This window comes from Oryctolagus cuniculus, chromosome 2, assembly GCF_051225735.1.
Source record: "Oryctolagus cuniculus isolate XC-2025 breed Fujian yellow rabbit chromosome 2, ASM5122573v1, whole genome shotgun sequence".
Classification (NCBI taxonomy): Eukaryota; Metazoa; Chordata; class Mammalia; order Lagomorpha; family Leporidae; genus Oryctolagus; species Oryctolagus cuniculus.
In genome coordinates this window covers 35,832,380-35,860,079 of record NC_142868.1, presented here as the reverse complement: position 1 = coordinate 35,860,079, position 27,700 = coordinate 35,832,380, and the positions used below count along the sequence as shown (strand labels likewise).

The 27,700-nt window shown below is 40.5% G+C and overlaps 1 protein-coding gene across 2 annotated transcripts in view; it reads right to left on the bottom strand.

The window, feature by feature from the left end:
* Positions 1 to 3,007: 3,007 nt before the first annotated feature.
* SLC30A9 (solute carrier family 30 member 9) overlaps positions 3,008 to 27,700 on the bottom strand; it is a 75,256-nt gene continuing 50,563 nt past the window's right edge. For both annotated transcript variants that reach the window (XM_002709279.6, XM_089327157.1), the window contains 7 exons: positions 26,047 to 26,086; positions 23,848 to 23,919; positions 22,709 to 22,816; positions 21,440 to 21,605; positions 12,535 to 12,664; positions 11,295 to 11,408; positions 3,008 to 4,405 (listed from right to left, as the gene is read on the bottom strand). In XM_002709279.6, coding sequence (XP_002709325.4) covers positions 4,361 to 4,405; positions 11,295 to 11,408; positions 12,535 to 12,664; positions 21,440 to 21,605; positions 22,709 to 22,816; positions 23,848 to 23,919; positions 26,047 to 26,086 — 675 coding nt within the window. In that variant the 3' untranslated portion in view covers positions 3,008 to 4,360. The remainder of the gene's footprint in view (positions 4,406 to 11,294; positions 11,409 to 12,534; positions 12,665 to 21,439; positions 21,606 to 22,708; positions 22,817 to 23,847; positions 23,920 to 26,046; positions 26,087 to 27,700) is intronic.

Here is a 27,700-nt window from a genome sequence, read left to right as displayed (position 1 = left end):
TGAATCAACACTTTACCTTCAATTCCTTGCTTCGCTGACTCCTGACAGTTTGGCAAATTGGGGGTCATCACATTTAAAAGAAATGGTGCCAAAGCTTGACAAATGCAATCTAAGAAGGTAATATAAATTCTAGAGGCCTTTGCAATTTTCTGTAGTTCCCGGCATTCGACCTCAAGAAGTTATCAGATTTCAAACGTAAGCCATTCTTTAGACAGTATAATTTTAGCAGAAGAAATTATCCAAATTTGTGAGGTAATTAAGGCAACACAAAAATCATGTATTATCATGTATTCAAAACTCAAGTCTTCTTTTTTTTAAAGATTTATTTTGTTTATTTGAAAGGCAGTTACAGTGACAGGAAGGGACAGAAAAAGAGAGGATCTTCCATCTGCTGGTTCACTCCTCAGATGGCTGCAATGGCCTGGGCTGGGCAGGAGCCAGGAGCTTCTTCCCAGTCTCCCATGTGGGTGGCAAAGGGCCCAAGCATTTGGGCCCTTTTCCACTGTTTTCCCAGGTCCATTAGCAGGGATCTGGACCAAAAATGGAGCAGCCGGGATCTGAAACAGTGCCTGTATTGGATACCAGCATCACAGGGAGCAGCTTAACCTACTACACTCAGTGCCAGCCCCTAAGACTCACATCATGGGACACTGTTATTTTAGGTGATTTGGTATAAGTGGTGGTGGTGGTGGGGGGGTATGTGTAGGAATTACATGGTTTTGAAAAAATTTCAAAATTCTCCAGTTTGATCCTAACTAACAGGTTCCCAAGTATATGCTCAGGAACCTACTTCTGGAATGGGACGCTATTGGCCATCTCTTATCTTCCCATGGCCTAAAACTGGTCAAAAACTGGGTGGCCTTATATAGTCTGGAGGTTACTAGTTTATCAATGATTCACCCTCAGCCAAGGCTGAAAACAGGTACACCAACCTCTGATAGTTCCATGGATCCTTGACTGCTGTTCTCTGTACAAAATTACTTTTGCAATTGTTTTCCTACAAAGAATATTTTCCTTGAAAACAGCTGTTTTTGAAAATATTAACATTTTGGGGCTAGCGTTGTGGAGTAGCAGGTAAAGCTGCCACCTGCAATGCTGACATCTCATATGAGCGCCAGTTTGAGTCCCAGCTGCTCCACTTCCAATCCACTTCCCTGCTAACATGCCTGAGAAAGCAGCAGCAGATGGCTAAAACCCATGGGTCCCGGCACCCATGTGGGAGAACAAGGAAGAAGCTCCAGGCTCCTGGCTCCTGGCTTCAGCCTGGCCCAGCCGCAGCCATTGCAGCCAGCTGTGGAGTGAACCAGTGGATGGAAAATCTCCATCTCTCTGTCTCTTCTTCTCTCTCTGTAACTCTACCTTACAAATAAATAAAATCTTAAAGACTTTATATTAAGATTTATATGCTTAAGTACTCAAATGTTATGCATCAGAGCAAAACTTAATTAAAATTTGACAAGTTTAAATGAGAAAAAAATTATATATATTTCCAAATTCCAGAAAAATACTAAAATTCCCAGATATGTTTCAATCTTTTATGTCAAATTGATGTAAATAAACTTTAAAAATATCAGTGCGGAGTAGAATACACCTGAAAGAAGATGGTGACATACAGCTTTGGATTATTATTTAAGAATAGTATGACCTCATCCAAACTTAAGACTAGGAAATTCAAAGAAATGTCAGGAATTCGTGTTTCTCAGGGAAAAAAATCCTGATATTTTAGATAATTTCTGTGTATCAGCTTTGAGATTTCTAAAAATTAGCTAACCCTTTTCTAACTATGTGAGATTTTTCAGAATAATTTTACTAAGAGGAAACGGTACAATTTGGTACCTCTGAAATAATATGTGGCAAGCCCCAGCTCCACCCTCCTGGAATTGGACTGAAAAATATATGTAAGATTCGGGCAAAGAAATTGGTTCAAATCAGACTGATCCAACATGGCATGTAGATTAACCACTACTCAACCACCAGCCTCATTACACCCTCACTGTAATGCACTAGCACAGTAAAAACCACTCCCCTCGGCGGCATGACAACCTGTGGAAACCACCATGGAGAGGAAAGAGGTGGGTCCCTAATTCCTGGAAGTTGCTGCCTCTTTCCCAGCAATGAGATGAATATTCCTCCCAGATACTACATGCAATTCTTGGACCATGGAAACAAGGAACCCAACCACACCTCGGGCTGCTCTGCTGTGAAGTGTGCTCTGCACCACTTTTTTTTTTTTTTTTTTTAATTTGACAGGTAGAGTTATAGACAGTGAGAGAGAGAGACAGAGAGAAAGGTCTTCCTTCCATTGGTTCACTCCCCAAATGGCCGCTATGGCCAGCGCCCTGCACCAATCCGAAGCCAGGAACCAGGTGCTTCCTCCTGGTCTCCCATGCGGGTACAGGGCCCAAGCACCTGGGCCATCCTCCACTGCCTTCCCGGGCCACAGCAGAGAGCTGGACAGGAAGAGGAGCAACCGGGACAGAATCCGGTGCCCATATGGGATGCCAGCCGCAGGAGGAGGATTAACCAAGTGAGCTACAGTGCCAGCCCCTGCACCACTTTCTTTAACAAAACTCTGGCTCTGTTTCTGTTTACTTAGAATTCAAGGGCCCTGGAAGGCTGTGTGGGGTGGGGGTGGGTGCCACATGCAGGAGTCCCCAGCTGTCAGGTATCATTTTTCATATGGCAATGACATGAAATGACATGGGGAAGGGCCAGGAGGAAGAAGCCACAGTATAGAGTGAATCATTACAGGTGAAAAATGAAGTTTCTAAAAAAGTAGGAACAGGGAATTTGAAACTATAATAAATAAAGAACCAAATATATTTTATATACATGTATGTATATCTGTAAAATAATTTTATATTTTCAAAATATACCAGGAATGTTACATCATTTAAAATGTAAAGCATCCAAAATGCTCTATAATCATAAAAGGAGAAAATACACTAAGGCAATTTTCAATTTTCTAGCAAATGAGTTTTGGATCAAAAATTACCATTACAAACCCTTTAGTCAAAGATTTATTTTTGTTTCCGGCATTACAATAATCTCCCATCTCAGTAAGTCTGAAGATGCTGACTCACGAAGGTAGTTAGGTCTGCAAGCAAAGCTCACCCTGAGAAGTTCCCGCCACCACTCTCGGGAGCCATGCTCACCGCTCCCAGAATACATTCAGGTGCTCGTGACTCGTTTCAGGGGAGACAGCTGTCGTCTTCCACTAAACTTTCAATTACTAAATTGCATTTTTTTTTAAACCTTGATAGCTTATGGTCATTAGAAAGCTATTTAGTTACATAATATATTATACCAATATATTATGATAAATGCCCATGTGTAACTGCAAGAAGCTCACAGACACACAATTGACTGTATTATACAAAATCATGACACAAGTTTCAGCGTAAGAGGTTTACTTCTCTCCTCCTTAAAGCAAGAAATATCCCACAGTTGAGATTTACACAAGTAGTGCCTCATTTTAAATAAATTAAAATAAAATGCTATCCTGTCTATAAAATTATAAATACTTCTAGTCCATTTTACAGAGTGTTAAAATGCTTATAAATGCATTATCTCTCAGTAAATAAACAAATGGCACTGCAACTTGTTTAAACAAAAAAAAAAAGTCATCACACTGGCCCATGGAAACACCTAGGATTATTTTATACCTGTTAACATTAAAAAAATTAAACCAAATAAGAAAAAGAAGCAAAAGAAAAACAAGGAAATTTACAAAATTATAACAAGTATGGCCTAAGAGAGTATACTGAAATGTCTTCATTCAGTTCAGTAACTAAATCATTTCTGGAATGAACATTGTGGATAACCAGGTTAGGATACTGTTCCTCCTAGCACTAGTCAAAGACACAAGGTATGTCAAAATAATTTACACATTTTATAAGGAAAGCAGAGTGACTGTTTAAAAACCACATGGCAGGACACAGCCAGCATATTCAAGGCCGGCAGGTTCCGATGGGGTGAAACCTTCAGTGGAAACAACTGAGAGCCATAATCCTGGGGATGCCACTTACTTTTTACCAGCGTGAAGAAAGGAAACATGATTGCAAGGTACAACACAGACTGACAGGCTAACATGAGAAATTATCAACGATGCAAGTACCAAAACGTTCCTGACTGAAGCACAAAATCATGATTTTCAGACTGATCCAACGTGTACTGCGTCTCACAGAAGTTAGGAAGCAGTCCTGGTTCTGTGGCCTGCTCAGTCGCTCTCCACACAAAGTATTTCCTTCCTCGGAGAAACAACGGCTTCCGAGTGTGCTGCAGTCAGCGTGGAAGAGGCGGAAACGGGCTCTGCAGAGCGCTGGAAAACGAGCTGCCCAAGTGCCTCACTCCGCCACGTTTACAGTATCTCCAAATCCACGTGCCGAACCTCGGGGTTTCGTTTCTGGAAAGAAAATCACCACCACATTAGCAGCAAAACTGTTTCTTTTTATTCCTTTTGATCAGTAGCACCACCGAAGACATTTGTTCACATTAAATTAACAAAATTAAGAATTAAGAATTAGTCATAACTACATTAATATTAATATATTCACTACAGCATGATAGCCAAGAGGAATATCTATGCAAGAAGGAAAGGCCAGGAAGGGAACAGACACACGGTAAACAGTAAAGTGGTCACACCTCCCTGGGTGTGCTTGTAAGTTCATTAAGATACAAAAAGTGTGAAGGATTTAGGTTGAGCCAAGTGCTGCCAAGCACCAGAAGTGTGCTCTTTTTCATGGAGAAACAAAATCATGGCAAAACAATCAGAAACAGCAAATTAATAACCACTTATTTTATATAATTGAGTATAAATCCATTCCGTCTCGGGCCAGGCACTGTGCTAGAAAATGGAGCTCTGTTTAATAAATAAGATTCTGTTCCTGCCCCTGAGGGACTCAGGTTAGCCAGGGAAATAAGTGTGGCAATAACCACCGTAAGTTAACATATTCTAGCTAAAAATAACCACAGCGCTCACTGAGTACCTAGCACTATGTCAAGTACTGTGCTAAGGGCCTTTACATGCATGTCTGTTTTAAAATCCTCATTATTATTTCCATTTTACATACAAGAAAACAAGTTTAAAGAAAATAACCTGTCCAAAGTCACACAGCAAGTAAGTGATGGAATCGGGACAGATTCTAGGCCTGACTCCAGACCCCCAGCTCCTATTAGAGTGTACTAAACCCTGGGGAGGGAAACAAGACAATCGTTCCTGTTGCTCTGAGACCCAGAGAGCCTCCAGCGAGCACACAGCATGTCAGCGGGTTTGAATGTGCTGAGTCTTCCAGACAGAAAATGAAGAATGCTACACAGAAAAAACGGCACAGGCACAGGCAGAGTGCCCAGAGCACATGCACTCGCACTATGGTCTGTTAAGCACAGAAGTTGCTAAGGGGGCAGGAAAGACAGGCAGAAATCAGGTTGTTAAATATCATACATGGTAGGGTCTCCAATTCAAAAACAAAAATGAGGGCCAGCATCGTGGCATGGGGGTAAAGCTGCCACTTGTGACACTGGCATTCCATATGGGCTTTGGTTGAAGCCCCAGCTGCTCCATTTCCAATCCAGCTCTCTGCTATGGCCTGGGAAAGTAGCAGAAGATGGTCCAAGTGCTTGGGCCCCTGTACCCACGTGGGAGACAGAAATGAAATTCCTGGCTCCTAGCTTCAGTCTAGCCCTGCCCTCGCTGTTGTGGCCATTTGGGGGTGAACCAGTGGATGGAAGACCTTTCTCTCTGTTTTTCCCTCTCACTGTCTCTAATTCTCTCTCTCAAATAAATAAATAAAATCTTAAAAAAAAAGATATTTAATGGAAAGGCAGAATTACAGAGAGAGGGAGATAGATTTTTTCATCTGCTCATTTGCTCCCCAATGTCTACAAGCCAGGGCTGGGCCAGGCAGAGCCAGGAACTAGAACTCCATCCAGATCTCCCATGTGTGTGTCAGGGGCCCAAGCTCTAAGGCCATCTTCCTTTGTTTTCCCAGGCACACAGATCTTGGCTCCAGCTAGAGCATTTTATTGAATGTACACAGGGATTTTTATAACTATTGTTGTTAAAGTTTTTCTTTTAGATTCTAGTGTGAGAGTAACCAGGAACCCCCAAACATGGAAGGCACACTTTTGCTCTCAATTTTTCATTAGCTGTGTCTTCATAAGCCATCTACTTAAATTCAATATGGAGTAAAAAAATATTTCTCCAAATAGAAATTAGGCAGAATTTTATTTTTCCTCTTCATTCAATCCTTCCCTATCATAATATAACTTGAAAAATCTAGCTGTTCATGAAAAGTTTAATGTTATTCCATCTAAAATGCAATATATAATGTATACTAATAAAAAACATAAAAAGCTAATCTACTCTTAAAATCAACTTTTGGGGCCGGTGCTAGCAGGTAATACTGCCGCCTGCAGTGTCAGTATCCCATGTGGGCGCCAGTTCGAGTCTCAGCTCCTCCATTTCTGATCCAGCTCTCTGCTATGGCCTGGGAAAGCAGTAGAAGATGGTCCAAGTCCTTGGGCCCCTGCACCCACGTGGGAGACCTGAAAGAAGATCCTGGCTCCTGGCTTCGGATTGGCACAGCTCTGGCCATTGTGGCCAGTTGGGGAGTGAAACAGTGGGTGGAAGACCTCTCTCTCTTTCTGCCTGTCCTCTCTCTGTTTAACTCTGACTTTCAAGTAAGTAAGTAAATCTAAAAAAAATAAAATAAAATCAACTTTTCAGAGAGAAAGCTAATCATATTTGTAAAGTATATATGCACAACACAAAGTAGCCACACAAATGAATAGAAGAAATAGTATTAATGTACTAAGAAGATATCATGTGACAGAAGAAATTGCTACTTAAATAAAACTGAAAATCAATAATTAGTTGAAAGAGCAACAGGGGGGCCTCTGTACATTGCTAGGATAGGATAAGAAAAATATTAACAGTTCAAAAAAAAATTTTTTTTTGACAGGCAGAGTGGACAGTGAGACAGACAGAGAGAAAGGTCTTCCTTTGCCCTTGGTTCACCCTCCAATGGCCGCCACGGCCAGCGTGCTGCGGCCGGCGCACTGTGCTGATCCGATGGCAGGAACCAGGTACTTCTCCTGGTCTCCCATGGGGTGCAGGGCCCAAGCACTTGGGCCATCCTCCACTGCACTCCTGGGTCATAGCAGAGAGCTGGCCTGGAAGAGGGGCAACCGGGACAGAATCCAGCGCCCCAACCGGGACTAGAACCCGGTGTGCCGGCGCCACAAGGTGGAGGATTAGCCTAGTGAGCCGCAGCACCGACCCAAAAATTGTTTTTGATGAGCTTTGAAAAGTGTTTTACTTTGGGCTGGTGCTGTGGCATAGAAGGTCAAGCCTCTACCTGCAGGACCAGTATCCCATATGGGTGCTGGTTTTAAGTCCCAGCTGCCTCACTTCTGATCCAGCTCCAGGCTAATGTGCCCAGGAAAGCAGTAGAAGATAGCCCAAGCCCTTGGGCCCCTGCATCTACATGGGAGACCTGGAAGAAGCTCCAGGCTACTGGCTTTGGCCTGGGCCAGCCCCTGCCGTTGCGGCCATCTGGGGAGAGAACCAGCAGATGGAAGATCTCTGTTTTCTTTCTCTCTCCTTCTCTCCATATACCTGTGCCTTTCAAGTAAATAAATTAATCTTTTTTAAAAAAAGACTGGCATTGTGAGCAGCAGGATAAGCCACCACCTGCAACAACAGCATCATGTATGAGTGCTGGTTTGTATTCTGGCTGCTCCATTTCCGATTCAGCCTCCTGTTAATGTGCCTGGGAAAGCAGTGGAAGATGGCCCAAGTGTTAGGGCTACTGCCATTCATATGGGGAGACCAGGATAGAATTCCAGACTCCTGGGATAACCCTGGCCCAGCTCTGGCTGTTGATGTCATCTGGGGAATAAACCAGTAGATGGATGATTGATTCTCTCCCCCTCTCTCTTTCTCTCCCTGTAGCTCTGTCTTTCAAATAAATAAGTACGTCTTTTAAAAAATGTTTTACTTATTTATTTTCATATATTTGAAAGGTAAGGCAACAGATACACAGACAGATAGGCAGGTCAAGGCCAGGAGCCTGGCACTCAATCTGGATCCCCACATGAGTGGCAGGGGCCCAAGCACTGCAGCCTCACCTGCTGCAAAGCTGGATCACAAGCAGAGCAGCCAGGATTGAAACCAACACTCTGAGAGAGTACGCAGGCATTCCAGGTAGTGGGTTAACCCACTGCCCCACAAAGAATGCTAGACATATTTAGGTCTTGTAATAATTTTATAATTCCCATTCTGTAACATGGGAATTTCTGAATTAGCCTCTATTATTAGCATCTTTACATAGAACTATGGAACTTCTAGAATTTTATGCTACAAATACCATCCATTCTAATACCCAATAGTATTACTCAACAGAGATGGCTATATTGGTACAAAGTAGTATTAGTGAGCATGGTTTTTCAAAGAAATTCAATGATAATTAAAATTTAAACTTAGAACACAACCATGAAATACTAAAAATGAGGGAATACATCACTGTATAAAGTTTTCAAAAGAAAATCAGCTTATTTTCATGACTAGAAAGATTTATATTCATATATTCCCTTTTGGCTTGACATCTCAACTATGAAAAACATTCCTTTCATTTAAGATTAATTACGCTGTACTATCTTAGCCAGAGATGTTTCTACTTGAATGTGTGTGTTAAATTAGCTTAATGTAGGCCGGCATTGTGGCACAGCAAATCAAGCCACCTCTTCTGACACCAGCTGGTTCACGTCCAGGCTGCTCTGCTTCCAATCCAGCTTCCTGTTGGACACACTCTGGGAAGGTGGCAGATGGTGGCCAAAGTGTATAGGCCCCTGCCATCCACGTGGAATACATGAATGGCGTACCTGGTTCCTGACTTCAGCCTGGCTCAGTCCTACCTATTGTGCCATTTGGGGAGTGAACTAGCAGACGGAAAATCTCCGTCTCTCTCCCTCTGCTTTCATTGCTCTGCCTTTCAAATAAATAAATAAATAATCTTTTGTCTAAACAAGATAAGAGTCGGAGAACTCAGAGGGCTTCCATAGCCTTGGAAACTCATGACTGGAGCATAGGGAGATTACTGATGCCATAGACAGGAGTGTCAATTGGTAAAGTCAACAACAGGAGTCACTGTGCACTTACTCCTCATGTAGGATCTCTGTCCTTAATGTGATGTGCATTGAGATTTAATGCTATAACGAGTACTCAAACAATATATTTCACTTTGTGTTTCTATGGGGGTGCAAACTGTTGAAATCTTTACTTAATGCATACTAAACTGATCTTCTGTAAAAAAAAAAAAAATTATCAATTCCCAACTTGACTCTCACTGGGATTAAACATGACAATAGGTCTGATCTGATTTCATCATCATTTAAAAAAATCATCTATTATTTTTCACTTTATGTTTCTGTGTGGGAGCAAACTGTTGAAATCCTTACTTAATGTATACTAGGCTGATCTTCTGTATATTAAGATAATCGAAGATGAATCTTGATGTGAATGGAAGGGGAGAGGGAGTGGGAAAGGGGAGGGTTGTGGGTGGGAGGGACGGTATGGGGGGGAAGCCATTGTAATCCATAAGTCGTACTTTGGAAATTTATATTCATTAAATAAAAGTAAAAAAAAAAAAGAGTTGGCTTCTTGGCTTCAAAGACTTCAAAGGGGGCACTTTAAAAAGTTCATAGAATGGGGGTCATTTGGCACAGCAGTTGAGACTCTACTTGGGGGGCTGGTGTTGTGGCACAGTGAGTTAAAGCCTCGGCCTGCAGTGCTGGTATCCCATGTGGGCACCAGTTCGAGTCCCGGCTGCTCTACTTCCAATCCAGCTCCCTGTTAATGTGCCTGTGAAGGCAGCGAAGGATGGCTCAAGTCCTTGGGCTGCTGCAGCCACATGGGAGACCTGGAAGAAGCTCTTGGCTCCTGGCTTCAGATCAGCTGAGCTCCAGCCATTGTGGACACTGGGGAAAGAAGCAATGGATGGAAGACCTCTCTCTGTAACTCTTTCAAATAAATAAAAAGTCTTTAAAAAAAAAAAAAAAAAGAGAGAGAGAGAGAGATTCTACTTGGGATGCCCGCATCCTATACTGGAGTGCCTGGTTCATACTCTGGCTCCACTTCCCATCCAACTTCCTTTTAATATGCACCCTGAGGGGCAGCAGATGATGGCTCACCTACTTGGGTCCCTGCCAGCCACATAGGAGACCCAGTTCTGAGTGCTGGATTCCTGGCTTTGGCGTGGCACAGCCCTGGCTGTTGCATGCTATTTGGGAATAAACCAGTGCATGGAAGAAATTCTCTTTTTCTGCTTTTCAAGTAAAATAAAAATAAATATTTTTTAATTCATGGAAAAATGGAATTAAAACATAGTACACATTTTCTATGAACTTCTTAAAGATCCCTTGTATAATTTAAAAACACTGCTAATGACTTAATATCATTTAATTAAAATACAAAGTTAGCTAAACAAAAATAACAAGGTTGATTGTGATAAGTGTACATATATTTTAGAATGAACAATCTGCTAATTATTCTTAAGTCTGGCATCTGACTTATTGTTTCTATTAAAGTGTACAGAATAAAGATTTAGTTCATTATTTTCCTTGTCAGGGAAATAAAAACAAGTAGAAGAGCAAACTTGATTCTTTCTCATGTTACCTTGTATGAAAAGAACTGCTGTCTCCTATCCTATACCTAACACTGGTTCTCAAGGTCCAAACAGTGTTGAGGTCCCAAGAACTTCTCTGGAGCACTCTAAGTTAACAAACATTTCCAAACTAACACTAAGCTGTTAACTGCCCTTCCTCTGCTGACACGTCCTCAAGTGGCATAAAAGTTATGGTAGATAAAACTGCTGGCACCTTTGTAAAGTGCAACCCAACTGGCACCAAACCGGACTGTCATTGGTCCCTTTACTACTACAAATTCAACAGTTAAAAAAAAAAGCCAGTATCATTTTAAAATATCCATCTTGAAGTAGTGAAATGTATCAATTTTATTAAAACTCAACTCTTGAGTAACCTGTAAAAATGCAGGACAAAATGGGAAGTATGCATAAAGCGCCTTCTGCATCATACTGAAGTATGATGTCACATAAAATGCTTTTTTTGTTTGTTTTTACCAGAATACTATTAGAAAGATCTATGTAAGTCCATGAACCAATGTTTCCCAAAATTTCAATTTATGATGTTATAGAACCATGCCTAGTATATCTGATGCAAAGTATTCCAAATATGGCTGCCACTGTCATCATGTTACTGTTATGAAACCATCTTACTTTTAGTTCCTTCTCAAGTCTGTCCACTTCAGCTCCTAAGGTGTCAATAATGTTCTCTCCATGTTTAAGCATAAAGGTCTCTAGTTCTTCTGGAGTTTTCACTTCTTGAATTTCCTATATAGAAAAGAAAAGGAGAAAACAAAGTTAATTTTTTTTTCCACAGAAAACACTTCTTAAAATTATTTTTGTAAATATTTACTTATGTAATTATTTATATATTTAACTTATTTGAAGGGCAGAGTAACAGAGAGACAGAGAGAGAAAAAGATCTTCTATCTACTGAATGGTTCATTCCCCATTATACAAGACCTAGGGTTGGGCCAAGCCAAAGCCAGCAGCCAGGAATTCCATCCTGATCTCTCACTTGGGTGGCAGAGGCCCAAATACTTGGACTATCATCTACTGCTTTCCCAAGGTCATTGGCAGGAAGCTGGATTGGAAGCAGAGCAGTTGAAACAAACTAGAAAAATATCTCCCTCTCCTTCTCTTTCTCTATTACTCTGCCTTTCAAACAAATCTTTTTTAAAAAGTATACAATATGATACTACATACACACATTTTTCAAAGATTTATTTATTTATTTATTTATTTGAAAGGTAGAATGATAGAGAAGGGAGAAACAGAGACATCTTCCATCCACTGGTTTATACCCTAAATACCTGCAACAATGCTTTAGCCCTGTCAGGATTGCATGAGATTTCAGCATACTGCTCAGAACAGCAATTTAAACTTATGAATCATTTATTTCTGAAATTTTCCATTTAGTATTTTCAGACCACAGTTGACTATGAGGAACTGTAACCTTAGATTGTGAAACTGTGGGTGGAAGGTGAATCCCAATTGTATTCTTACTGGAAAAGTATAGATGCTGGAGTCAGAGATCTCTAACTTTGTACCTGACTCCATGTATCTGGCCCTGCAACTTGAGACAGGTTTCTCTACGTTGCCTTGTCTCTCTGTGTCTCAATTGCGACATGTTAAAATGAAAATGTTATTTCTTTACTTCACAGAATTACACAAAAATTAGATGAACTAGATAAAGAACCTGGCACATAACAAGCATAAACAATTCAATAATAAGTTTGCCCTCTGCTGTTTCCTCCAACTCACTCTCAAATTTTAGGACCTACAAAGTTAAGAGGAAGTTACTTTAAGACCTGTAAAAGAAAAACTTTTATTTATTGAAAAAGTAATTTTCTAATCCTTGGCTATAGAAGAAAATGTAAATACATAAACTCACTTGTAGCATTTGGTCAAAATCTTGTTTTTCCAAATATGATCTTGTAACAACTCGTCCATCGAAATCCACTTCTGCCTTAAATCTTACTTTACCTAATCCCAGATCTGTGGCTTTCACGTCATGAATTGCCCTGCAACCAAAATAATGCACACAAAGTCATGTATACACAGACACTTTGATGCAGTTCCCCTCTCCCACTAGTGATGAAGATGGACCACCACTGCTTCATAGTGTGCACCCTCAAGTGCCATTTATCATTTCCCAAGGCTCATCAAACAGTTAGCAGTTTTTTTTTTTTTTTTTTTGACAGGCAGAGTGGACAGTGAGAGAGAGAGACAGAGAGAGAAAGGTCTTCCTTTGCCGCTGGTTCACCCTCCAATGGCCGCCGCTGCAGCCGGCGCACCGCGCTGATCCTGGCAGGAGCCAGGAGCCAGGTGCTTTTCCTGGTCTCCCATGGGGAGTTAGCAGTTTTTTACCTAATGGTACACAAACATGAAAACTTGGTAAACATTGTTTTATGGTGATTTTATATATGTGAATTATAAACCTGTATATTAAAAAATCCTTAATTGGGGCTGGTGCTGTGGTGCAGTGGGTTAAAGCCCTGGCCTGAAGCGCCGGCATCCCATATGGGCGCTGGTTCTGGTCCCGGCTACTCCACTTCTGATCCAGCTCTCTGCTGTGGCCTGGGATAGAAGCAGAAGATGGCCCAAGCCCTTGGGTCCCTGCACCCACGTGGGAGACCTGAAAAAAGCTCCTGGCTCCTGGCTTCAGATCGGCGCAGCTCTGGCCATTGAGGCCATCTGGGGAGTGAACCAGCAGATAGAAGACCTCTCTCTCTGCCTCTACCTCTCTCTGTAACTCTTTCAAATAAATAAAATAAATCTTAAAAAAAAAAATCCTTAACTGTAAACTGATTTTCTAAAATGTTGTTATCACATAAATTTTCCCCATATCCATTTACCAATTTCATAAATATCACTTATAAAAAATCTTTCATTATAATAATGCCTTAGAGTATTTGAGTCGCTTTTATATTTACTAGTTTCTTTAAAAGTATTCATACAACTCTGTGAAGTACTCTATTAGAACGAGGTAGTAATAACTACCACTTGAGCATTAGGTCAGGAATGATGAACTAACACATATATGAAGGGCCTAATATGGTACCATCTAGAAGGCAGGCATTTAATGAACAACTTCAACAAAGTAGATAGGGTGACAGACATCTTCAGATTATCCACGGTTCCAGAAGGACACCAGTGATTTGCTCAGGCCCTGCCAACACTCAGGAGAGCAGATGCCTTTCTACTACACTGCTTCGCCTCCTAGATGAAAGCAGATGCTTGGGTGAAACTGCTTTTCATCCTTCCTGTCCTAGCCCCCAACAACCAATTCCCTAAGGAACTGTTGAGAAATCTCCCTTTTCAATGGTGACATTATCTTGTCTTTAAAGGAGGATACATAAGAAATTAAGAAAATACTCTGAATCTTGAGGAAAGTAGAGAACCGGGTGGGGGAAAGAATGAGACCCAAGTATATTTTTTTAAGACTTATTATTTGAAAGGCAGAGTTCCACAGAGAGAGAGAGAGAGAGAGACAGAGAGAGACAGAGAGAGACAGAGAGAGAGCTCTTCCATCCACTGGTTTGCTCCCCATATGGCCACAATGGCCGAGGCTGGGTCAGGAGGAAGCCAGGAATCAGGAGTTTCTTCCAGATCTCCCAAATGGGAACCCAAGCACTTGGGCCATTTTTTGCTGCTTTCTAGGGGAGCTGGATCAGAAGTGGAGCAGCCACTTTGCCTGTCATAGGCAGCTACTTAATCCTCCATGCCACAACGCCAGCTCTCAAGTATTTTTTTTTTTTTTTTTTAAGATTTGTTTATTTATTTGAAAGGCAGTTACAAAGAGAGAGGAGAGGTAGACAGAGAGAGGTAGGTCTTCCATCCACTGGTTCAATCCCCAGTTAGGCGTAATGGCCAGAGCTCCGCCGATCAAAGCCAGGAGCCAGGAGCCTCTTCTGGCTCCCCACGTGGATGCAAGGGCCCAAGGACTTGGGCCACCTTCTACTGCTTTCTCAAGCCATAGCAGAGAGCTGGATTGGAAGTGGAGCAGCTGGAACTCGAAATCCCCCCCATATACGATGCCGGGACTGCAGGAGGTGGCTTTACCCACGATCCCACAGCTCTAGCTTGCCTTTTTTTTTTTTTTAATTGATTTATTTATTTGTTTGAAAGGCAGAGTTACAGAGAGGCAGAGGCAGAGGCATAGAGAGAGGTCATCCATCAGCTGGTTCACTCTCCAACTGGCTGTAATGGCAGGAATTGCAGCAATCCAAAACCAGGAGCCAGGAGCTTCTTCCAGGTCTCCCATGTGGGTGTGGAGGCCCAAGGACTTGGGCCATCTTCTCTGCTTTCCCAGGCCATAGCAGAGAGCTAGATCAGAAGTGGAGCAGGGGCCAGCACTGTGGCATAGCAGGTAAAGCCACCACCTGCAGTGCCAGCATCCCATATGGGTGCCGGTTTAAGTACTGGCTGCTACACTTCTGATCCATCTCTCTGCTATAGCCTGGGAAGGCAGTAGAGGATGGCCCAAGTCCTTGGGTCCTTGCACCCACATGGGAGACCTGGAAGAAGGTCCTGGCTTGGCTCAGCTCTGGCTGTTGAGGCCATTTGGGAATGAATCAGCAGATGGAAGACCTCTCTCTCTCTCTGCCTCTCTGCAACTTTGCCTTTCAAATACATACATACATACATACATACGGAAGGAAGGAAAGAAGGAACGAAAGGAGAGGAGAGGAGGGGGAAGGGGAAGGGGAAGGGAAAGGGAAAGGAAAAGGAAAAGGAAAAGGAAAGCAGAAAAGAAGTGGAGCAGCCAGGACTCAAACTGGCTCCCATATGGGATGAAAGCACTATAGGCAGAGGCTTTACCTGCTATGCCACAGTGCTGGCTCCCCAAGTATTATTCTTAATACATTCAATCCTAATATCTGACTAATCTGAATCCAAAATCCTTTACCCACATAAGAAGCTATCTTAATCAACTATCTATGGTAGAATAGGAATTAGTGATTTAATATTCATAGTTTTATATGCTAAAGTTAAAACCACATGTATCTCAATCCTCACAAAATCTTAACACGTCATCATTTGGCTAATATTTAGGCAGCAGCTAGTGAATATATTCTGATACATTTCTTTCATATATCCTTAGACATGACTAACTGCAGACAAAAAATGCTCTGAGACACGCAGCTTCTGAGTTGGCTCCCAGTAATAAATCCCTGATGTGGCCTGTGTGATGCCCTCTCCTGACATGGGGGCTAGACTAGTGACTCACTTCTAACCACGAGAATATGGCACCATGATGAGAAGTCATTGCCCACATCAGGTGACTAATCGGTGGCTTCTGTCTTGTTCACACTCAATCCCTCCTGCCTCGTCGGCTTGAATGCTTTGATAAAGCTAGCTTCCATGCTTGACAGGTACAGGAGGCAAGAAACTGGAACCTGTCAACAACGAGGTAAATAAACTTAGAAGCACCTCCTTCCAGAGAAGAGGCCTCTGGTCCCAGACAACACCTCGATTACAGTCCACGAGAAACAGAGGGCTGAAGCCAGCACTCAGGCACACTGGGTTAAGCTGCCACTTGTATGCTGGCATCCCATATCAGAGTGCCAGTTTGAGTCCTAGCTGCTCTGCTTTCCAATCCAGCTCCCTGACAATGCTCCTGAGAAGGCAGCAGAAGAAGATTCAAGAACTTGGGTCCCTACTACCTTTGTGGGAAACCAGGCTGGAGATTCCTGGCTCCTGGCTTTGGCCTGGAGCTGATAGAGCCATTTGAGGAGTGAACCAGGGATGAAGACTTCTCTCTCTCTCTCTCTCTCTCTCTCTCTCTCTCTCTGCCTTTCAGATAGATTAGATAGATAGATAGATCAATCTTTTAAAAAACAGAGGACTCACATAAGCTGTGTGTGGATTCCTGATTCACAGAAACTGTAAGATTAACATTTAAACCACTATATTTGAGACTAATTTGTCAAATAGGAATATGTAGCTAACATGATATTTTTAAAACTATGTGAGCTTTCTGGGTTACTAAAGCTTAATTTTTCTAAAAACTTAATCTACAGATCTTCACTTTCTAGAAAATTTCAAATTTGTCACAATCTTTGAGTTTATAGCTTTTTTTCAGATTTTAATTATAAATAATATATGCAAAACTATAAACACACATGTATCAAACAACAGGATACTAAAATACATAAAGTGAAAACATTGATAGAAATGAAAAGAAAACCAGACAATTCAACAAAAGTTAGCTGAAGACGTCAATATCCTACTTTGAATAATGGGTACAACAATTGGTTGAGAAGATCAACAGGAAATTTAAAATCTTGGACACTGTAAGTCAAATAAATCTCCCAAACATCTATAGAACACTCCACACGACAGAATATTTACTCTTGTCAAGTGCACAAAGAATATTATCCAAGACAGACCATATTCTAGGCTACAAAACAAATCTCACTAAATTTAAAATAGCAGAAATAAGACAAAGTATATCCTCTGACCACAATGGGATAAAATGAGAAATCAATAATATAAAGAAATCTGGGAAACTCACATAGAAATTAACATGCTCCTAAACATTCCAAAAAAAAAAATAAATAAATAAAAAAATCAAGGGGCCAGTGCTGTGGCACAGTGGGTTAAAACCCCAGCCTGCAGCACCGGCATCCCATATGGATACAGGTTTGAGTCCCAGCTGCGCCACTTCTGATCCAGCTCTCCACTAATGCTTCTGGGAAAGCAGCAGAAGATAGTTCAAATCCTTGGGCCCCTGTACACATATGGGAAACCCAGAAGAAGCTCCTGGTTCCTACCTTCGGATTGGCTCAGCTCTGGTTGTTGCAGTCATTTGGGGAGACTCTCTACCTCTCTTTGTAACTCTTTCAAATAAATAAAATAAATCTTTTAAAAAAATCAAATTGCAACTCAGTATGTGGAAGATACCTACACTCCCATGTTTACTGCAGCGCCATTTACAATAACCAAGTTATAAAACCAACATAGAAATTCATCAATGGAGGAATAGATGAATAAAATGTGACATTTATACATAATAGAATATTAATCAGCCATAAAAACTGAAATCTTGTCATGGTAGAAAAACAGGATAAGCTTAAAGGATACTATGTTAAGTTAAATAAATGAAACACGGAAAGATAAATCTTGAATGCCCTCACTTACATGTGGAAGCTCAAAAATGTACAGTGTAGTTACCAGAAGCTGGGAACCGTGGAAGATGACAGGGATGGTAGAAGCATGCTTAACAGGTATGGTGTGTAACTGGATAGGAAGAATAACTTCTCATGTTGTTTAGCATAGAAAGGGTGATAATAACTGAATATTTCAAAATAGCTAGTAGAGAATTTGAATGTTCCCAACACAAACAAATGCTAACTATGAGGTGATGAATATGCCAATTGCTTTGATGTGATCATGATATACTGTATACATATATCAAAAATCATACTGTATTCCATAAATATGGACAATTATTATGTGTCAACGAAAATATAAACAAAATTTTAAAGGAAATTACAAAATGCTTTGAGATGATCATAAAGATGCCACATGCCAAAATTTATGGGATGCAGAGAAAGCAGTGCTTAAAGGAAAACTTATATCTTTAAATATCTGCATTTAAAAAAGAACATCATGGGTGGGCTTGAGGCACAGTTAAGCCAGAGTTGAGGTACCTGCCTCCCAAACTGCAGTGTCAGTTTGAGTCCCAGCTACTCCCATTCCAATCCAGCTCCCTGCTAATGTGCCTGAGAAGCAGTGGATGATGGCCCAAGTACTTGGGTCCCTGATACCCACAGTGGAGATCCAGATGAAGTTCCTGGATCCTCCCTTCAGCCTGTCCTAGATCTGGCTAATGTAAGCATTTGTGGAGAAAATCAGTGGGATGGAAGACCTTTCTCTTTGTCTCTTTGTCACTTTGTCACTCTGCCTTAAAATAGACACATCTATTTTTAAAAAAGAAATTAAAAATATCCAATTAAAATCTAAACAATTATCTTAAGAATTTGGAAAAACAACAAACTAAACTTAAAACAAGTAGAAGGAAGAAAATTATAGATTACAACAGAAATCAATGTGAAAGAAAACAGAAAAAATAAACTAAACCAAAATAAGGTTCTTTGAAATGATCAACAAAATTGACAAATCTCTAACAAAACAGACCATGAGAAAAAGAAAAGACCTTGTCAAATTCATAAAATCAAAAATGAAAAACGAGACATCACCACTACCAACCCAAAGAACTACAAAGGTATACTACAGACAGTTGTATACCAAAAAAAAAAAAAAAAAAAAAAAAAAAAAAAAAAAAAAAAGATAATTTAGAAATACTGGACAAGTTTTTAGAAAGAAAACTACTAACACTGATTTAAGTAGACAATCTTGAACAGATTCATAACAGATCCATAAAAAGGAAAAATGGAATGAGTAATAAAAAAACTACCCACATAGAAAAGCCCATGTTCAGATGGCTTCACTGCTGTAATGTACCAAACATTTAAAGGAGAAATGTATAGTAATTCTTTACAAACTCTTCTAAAAAACAGAAAGGGAGAGAATATCTCCCAACTTATTTTATGAGACCAATATTACCTTTATTTATTTATTTATTTATTTGACAGGCAGAGTGGGCAGTGAGAGAGACAGACAGAAAAAAAGGTCTTTCTTTGCCGTTGGTTCACCCTCCAATGGCCGCCGCAGCCGGCGTGCTGCAGCCGGCGCACCGCGCTGATCCAATGGCAGGAGCCAGGTACTAATCCTGGTCTCCCATGGGGTGCAGGGCCCAAGCACTTGGGCCATCCTCCATTGCACTCCCAGGCCACAGCAAACAGCTGGCCTGGAAGAGGGGCAACCGGGACAGAATCCAGCGCCCCGACCGGGACTAGAACCTGGTGTGCCGGCGCCGCAAGGCGGAGGATTAGCCTAGTGAGCCGCGGCGCCGGCCCCCAATGTTACCTTTATACCAAAACCACTTTATGAGGCCAACATTACCTTTATACCAAAACCAGACATTTTATGAGACCAATATTATCTTTATACCAAAACCACAAACTGATATTACAAGGAAAGGATATTAATGTGGATTATTTCACATTAAGTTACTAAGTCTAATATTGATTTTAGGAATGTTCAACTTCTAATTTTGATTCAACAAGGTGATTAATTTTCCAGATTAAACATAAAGGGCATAGAATACAAATTCAGTAATCACTAATTTAAAAAAGTTATTTATTTATTTGAAAGGCAAAGTTACAGAGAGAGAGGAAGAGATACTAAGATCTTTCATACACTGGTTCACTCCCCAAATGGCCACTGGGGGCTGGGCTAGGCCAAAGCCAGGAGCCAGGAATTCCATCTGGGTCCCCAACATGAGGCCATCTTCTGCTGCTTTCCTAGGTACTTCAGCAGGAAGCTGGATGGGAAGTGGAGCAGCCAGGACATGAACCAACACCCATATGGGATGCCGGTGTCACAGGCAGAAGCTTTAACTTGCTATGCCACAGTACCAAGTACCAGCTGAAACTAATATGTTTTACAATTTAGATATTCAGGTCATTTTGAAAAGATTTAACTTAATGACTTTAATTATAAAATACAAGAAAAATACTGCTATGGTTTGAATATGCCTTATTGCCTCCAAAACTCTATGGAGGTTTAATTCTTAGTGTAGCAGTGCTGGGAGGTAGGGCTAGTAGGATGTTTCAGTTGAAGGGGCATAATCTCCATGAGAATTCTCACTCTTCAGGGACTTAACAAGATGAAGATGTGATGAAGCATGGTTATTTCTCATGTTTTATCTTTTCCACACGTTGCCCTTTTGCTTTCCATGAGTTGTGAAATATAGCCTCCTTGTCCTGAACTTCTCGTCTCCAGAGCCATGAGCTAAACAAACCTATTTTGTTTTTTGTTTTTTGTTTTTTGTTTTTTTTGGACAGGCAGAGTGGACAGTGAGAGAGAGAGACAGAGAGAAAGGTCTTCCTTTTCCATTGGTTCACCCCACAATGGCCACTGCGGCCGGCGCACCGTGCTGATCTGAAGCCAGGAGCCAGGTGCTTCTCCTGGTCTCCCATGGGGTGCAGGGCCCAAGCACTTGGGCCATCCTCCACTGCACTCCCGGGCCACAGCAGAGAGCTGGACTGGAAGAGGAGCAACCGGGACAGAACTGGCGCCCCAACTGGGACTAGAACCTGGAGTGCCGGCACTGCAGGTGGAGGATTAGCCTAGTGAGCCACGGCACCGGTCAAACCTCTCCTCTTTATAAAGTTTTCAGTCTCAAGGATTCTGTTATAGCAACAGGAAATAAACTAAAACAAACACCTTATTAAAGTCTGGAAAATATATATGAGTACGTAACTACCAGAAAATGAGGAATCTAAAGGTTTGTTCTTCCATGTCATTATGAAACCACACTGCTGCTCAATTATACTGGAAAGCTCTATCAGAACTCTATAGTTCTTCTGCTGACTTCTTTCTAAGTCTTCAATTTTTCAGCCATACACAATTTAAAATAAAAAATTATAAGGAAAAATTTTTTAAATAAGCTGAAATGGTCAATTTTCAAAAGAAGTATAATTTATATTTAATTTGATGATCATTCTTCGCAAATAAAAATCTTGTAAAATTCAATGCACTTGAAATTGCAATAAAAATATAAGGAAAATACAAGCATAGGGGTTCCACATGAAGGAGTTAACTGATTTGCAAACTTCTAAAGGCTAGGAATCCAAAACTTCCTCTGAAAGCATTTACAAACCAAGCATTTCTTTTTTTTAATATGTTTTTGTAAGCCTTAAAAGCATCATTGAAATAAGGCTGACCTTACTGAAGGGTCGTTCTCCAGGAGTTCAGTAAGCCGTTGTACTTGTTCTGGCTGGATGGATCGCCCTAAGAGGGCTTCTGTGTTAGTGTAGATGAGGAATGCTGAGACCACGCCTAATAAGGTGCCCACACCCAGAGAGCCTAGGCTGTCATAGAGTGGATTGCCTGAATAAAGCACATTAAAAATTAAATTACAGTCTATTAGTTTAATGCAATTTTGAGAACAATGAATTACAGCTAGTAAATAAAGGAACTTAAAATCCTTCCTAATTCCTTTAGTTACCTCTTTTAGCTTTACCATACTACAAAAGGGGGATGCTACTACCACTAGCTTCATAATACACAGGAAAATTATACGACTTAGTTCCTTAAGACCTGTTTCTTGCATCTGGTCATTACATGGGTGATGATTCAGAGCTTTTGAAAATAAGAGACATGATGTACATATTACTAATATAGAGTCCATTTCTTATAGACATATCAGTAGTACTTTTCTTACCCCAGACTGACAAAATAACTGCAAAATAAAACGCTTAAAAAATTAAACCATTTTTGTCTTATTCTTACTAAAATTCTGCAAGAGAATTAAGCCCTACAGAAAATGATATCAGTGATTTGTTTCTCATTCAACTAAGAATGACATGTAGCTAGTACCATCCTCGAGACAAAGGACAGGAGCTAATTCACTGCATGCTAGGGGTGCCTTAAGGAGGTTCTCAAAGTGGTTCAGCACCAGCATCACTGGAAAACTTAGTAGAATTCAAATTCTCAGGACTCATCCTGGACCTTCTGAATTCTAGAGATGGGGCTCTGCGTTCTGCGTTTCCCCAAGCCCTGTAAGTGATCCTTCTAACATCCGCTTTAGGTTGGTAGGGCTTAATTCTCTCCCAGAACCAGTGAAAAAGGCTGATTTATTATCTATGAATACATACGCAATATTTATAAAAACATTATTACATTATTATTATAAACATTAATAATGAATTTTACAAATATGCCTTTTTATTCCAAAGATGAAATGCTAAGATTATGCTAAGCTCTTTTAATAACTGACAAAACATAAATTTCACCAAAAATCTGAACTTATATGCTAGCTTTACTAATATTTAGTCAAAATATAACACGAAAAAGTAAACTAACTTATCTATAATAACTGTTAAAAAATGACCCACTTGTAAAAGCACCATTGACTAGAAGGTCTGTAATCAGTTTAAAATCAAGTATTTAGGTAGTACAAACAAATCACCTGCAATTTAAGAAATATTTACCTGTTATTGAAGTAAGGCCCATGCAAGTGGCTGCTATTGTCACACCTAAGACCGCTGCAGTATCCTCCAATAATATAACATTTGTACTAGGATCACGACTTTCCATTACTTAATCATTAAGAGAGAGACAGAAAAGAAAATTTCTGAAATCTTAACTTGATAATATCAGGTGACATTTTAGTAAGTTTTCATTTAAAATCAACCTATAAATTAACAAAAACTGTATGAGAGACCATGATTTTTAAAATGCTGTTCAACATAAACATAAATTCTTGTCTTAAATGTCAGTAATATATAATACATAAAGTCAATTACTTTCTCAAGTTATATAAGCATTTTTGAAATATGATAGTTCATTTAGGTCAAATTTAAAGTATCTATGTTCAAATTATACTACAGTTCTCTCTCATTTTTTTTTTTTATTTGAAAGGCAGAAAGACAAAGAGAACTCCTATCCACTTGTTCATTCCTGAAATGCCCACAATTGGACAAATCCAGGAGCGAGGAACGCAATCCTATATCTCCCATATGGGTGACAAAGACCCAACTAGTTAAGCCATCACCTGTTGCTTCCCAGGAGGCAGATTAGCAGAAAGCTGGAACTAAGACTGAAGCCAAGACTCAAACCCAGGTACTCCAATCCGGGATGCGGGCATCTCAAGTGGTGTCCTAACTGCTACGCCAGACATGCACCCCTCTTTTTATTATTATTACCTATCTATTTGAGTGGCAGAGAGACAGAGAGAAAGACAAAGGACAGTCTCCACCTACTGGCTCACTCTCTAAATCCCCACAATGGCTAGGAGCCAGGAGCTCAATCCAAGTATCCCACATGGGTGCCAAGAACCCAATTACCTACGCCAAAACTGCTGCCTCCTGGGATCTGCGTTAGCAGGAAACTGGAGGCAGGAGCCTCCAGTTGTAATTGTGTGGTCATCTTAATCTGTGTCTTAACCGCTAAACTCAAAGCCCACCCCGACACTGCTCTGTATGAAAGACCTTATGTATACAATAAGAGCCACATAGGGAAGAGACAGGGATATATTTTATGCCCAACTATTAGGAACAAAGCAATAGTACTAGATAATTGTAAGCAAATAAAGGAGGTAAAATAAACATCTAGTTTCTAAAATACATACCATACTTGTAAAATGACATTCCTTTGGCCCGAGCACTTCTACGAAGTTCATTTACAGCAACAAGAAGTGTTGCTGAAAGAAAAACATTCATATCAGCAAGGAAGAAACTTCATGCCTCCACATTTTAAAGATGGCATCTCAAAAGATAAATAAATAAGCACAATACTTTAATGCCAGACTAAAAGTAAGGAAAAGCTCTATATTAACTAGGTATTATCAAGACCTCAATTAGTCATCATAATAAAATGAATCATATAGTTCTAAACCATAATAAATATAATTACTATAGCAACAGCCTTAATTTATTAAGCAGCTACTATTTGACAGTACCACCCCAAGCACAAACATTTTTGATCCTTCCAAAATCCTGAAACAGGTGTTATTATGACTTTACACACTATCAAAGATGAAGGGCCCCATAAACATTTACAATTATGATTTGTCAATGAAAACACTGTTAAAAACAAGTGAAGGGGGGCCAGCGCTGTGGTACAGCAGGTTAAAGCCCAAGCCTGCAGCACCAGGATCTCATATGGGCGCCAGTTTGATTCCTAGCTGCTCCACTTCTGATCCAGCTCCTTGCTAATGTGCCTGGGAAAGCAGCACAGGATGGCCCAAGTGCTTGTGCTCATACACCTACATGTGAGACTCGAAGGAAGCTCCTGGCTCCTGGCTTCAGATAGGCTCAACTCCAGCCACTGTGGCCATTTGGGGAGTGAAACAGCAGATGGAAGAACTCTGTCTCTGTCTCTACCTCTCTGTAACTCTTTCAAATAAATGATAATAAACATGAACTTTTTGAAGTACTTTTCTATTACTACAGCTGTATGTTTCAGAAACTGAGATATTTACATCACAGAGACAGGCTTCTGGTTGACACTACTAAAACCTGATTTTACATAATGATAGGACTAAGAGTCAAAGGGATCACATAAACAAGACTAGTGTCTGCAAATACTAACTGATAGAATAAAAAAGGGAGAAAACGATCCAACATGGGAACCGGGATACACAGCAGACTCATTGAATGGCAGATGTCCTAAAAAGCACTCTGGCCTCAGAATCAGCCCTTAAGGCATTCGGATCTGGCTGAAGAGCCCATGATCTGGCATGAAGAGCCCTAATATGAGCTGAAGAGCCCTAATATGTGCTGAAGAGCCCATATTAGGCATGGAAAGCCAAGACACTCTGGCAAAAAAAAAAAACAAAAACAAAAACAAACAAACAAACAAAAAAAAACAAACACCTAAATGAAAGATCTCTGCAAGTGAGATCCCAGTGGAAAGAACAGGGCCATCAAAGAAGGAGGTACCTTTCTCTGAAGGGAGGAGAGAACTTCCACTTTGACTATGACCTTGTCAAAATAGGATCGGAGTCGGCAAACTCAAGAGGCTTCAATAGCCTTGGCGACTCATGACAAGAGCCTAGGGTGATTACTGAGGCCATAAACAAGAGTGTCAATTGTTAAGTCAACAACAGGAGTCACTGTGCACTTACTCCTCATGTAGGATCTCTGTCCTTAATGTGTTGTTCAATGTGAATTAATGCTATAACTAGTACTCAAACAGCATTTTACACTTTGTGTTTCTATGTGGGTGCAAACTGTTGAAATCTTTACTTAATATATGCTAAATTGATCTCCTGTATATAAAGATAATTGAAAAATGAATCTTGATCTTTCTGTCTCTCTCACTGTTCACTCTGCCTATCAAAAAAAAAAAAAAAGAAAGAAAGAAAGAAAATGAATCTTGATGTGAATGGAATGGGAGAGGGAACGGGAGAGGGGAGGGTTGCAGGTGGGAGGGAAGTTATGGGGGGAAAAAGCCACTGTAATCCAAAAGCTGTACTTTGGAAATTTATATTTATTAAATAAAAGTTTAAAAAACCCCGATTTTAAAAAGCCACTGTAATCCAAAAGCTGTACTTTGGAAATTTATATTTATTAAATAAAAGTTTAAAAAAATCTGATTTTAAAAAGTTATATTTTTATACTGTATTTCAAATGTTCTGAGATGATATGATTCCCAAGAACAAAAATTACTTTCCCTTGCCTCCATCCATTACAACAGTCACAGTACTTACATAAAGGCTTTACTCCCTAAAACTAGACAAAGCTTGGATTCCTATTTTCATAGTTTTCTTTAATCAACAGAACTTAGCAGACTGTAATAACGGACTAAAACATAAGGAGAAACTTACCTCCTTCAGATACCAATGATCCTGCTAAAATACAATATGCCTAGAAAATAAATATTAAAATGAAACATAAATTATTTAAGAATCACAGCTATTCATGCATAAGGTTTGTAATATCTAAAACACAAACATAAATTCCAATCCAAGCTAGATGATCAGGATCTTGATAGAACAATATGATATGAACATAACATTTGAAATCTAGGATGTGCATACCAAATGCAGTAAGATCCACAACCATACTGGAACTTCTGGATTTTGTCTGGATGGTCAGTACCAACCAAATCTTGATTCAGAGAGAAAAGTAGTTATAAATAGTAACCAATATTTGCTTTTTGGTAGCACTACTTTTCTTGCTGTCTCAAGACTCTTTAATTAAAGATGGCAGGGCCGGCGCTGTGGCATAGTGGGTAAAGCCGCCACCTGCAGTGCCAGCATCCCATATGGGCCTGTTAGAATCCCGGCTGCTCCACTTCCAATCCAGCTCTCTGCTATGGCCTGGGAAAGCAGTAGAAGATGGCCCAAGTGCTTGGGCCCCTGTATCCGTGTGGGAGACCCAGAAGAGGCTCCTGGCTCCTGGCTTTGGATTGGCGTAGCTCCAGCCATTTCGGCCAATTGGGGAGTGAGCCAGCAGATGGAAGACCTCTCTCTCTCTCTCTCTCTCTCTCTGCGCCTCTCCTTCTCTCTCTGTGTAACTCTTTCAAGTAAAATAAATAAATCTTTAAAAAAAAATAAAGATGGCAAAAGAAGCTTCAGTCTAAGACATACAGGTATCAACCTGGCCATACAAATTGTTCAAAAATTTTAGTGAAATTGAAGGAGCTGAATCAGGGTGGAGCAGCTGGGACATGAACTGGTGCTTCGATGGGACACTGGTGTCGCGCGCAGCAGCTATGCCATGACACCAGTCCCAGCCCCACACTTTTCTGAAGTAGAGATGTGAAAATCTGAAACCTAGTCTAACACTCTTATAATTCTGAAAATGAAACTGATATCTTCCAAAGTTAAGCAATTTCCCTTAGCACACAGGAATGACAGCAGAGTAAGAATTAGACTGCAGTCTCTCCAGTTCAATTCCAGGCTCTTTTTACTCAATACAAAGCATAATTAACATAGTAGGTAAACTTCCCAGTAACTCTTTTTTTAATCTTTCCATCTCCTTCTCAAAAGGATTTAAGACATATTTATCATTCAATGAAAGAAAACAGCAGGTATCAACCAAGGATTCAAAAATAATTAATAAACATAAGCTGGTTTATGGCGTACTGAATCTATTATTCAATTAGCAAAGGGCCATGGTCTTACAAAACCGCACTGAGTTATTAAAAGACACAAGACTTTCTAGAGTTTTAAAACTTATACACAACTGAAAATTCTCTACTTCAGAGAATGTTCTGCCCCTTTAAAACAATGTTATACAAATTAGATGAAGGGCTGGAGTTATGGTGCAGCAGGTTAAGCATCCTGTATCAGAACGCCAGTTTGAGTAGTAGCTGTTTCACTTCTGATCCAGCTCCCTGCTTCTGTGCCTGAGAAAGCAGCAGAAGACAGCCCAGGTGCTTTTGGCTCCTGCCACCAGTGTGGGAGACCCAGAGCAAGTTCCAGGCTCCTGGCCTCAGCCTGGCTTAGCCCTGGGAGGGAGGGAGGGAGGAAGGAA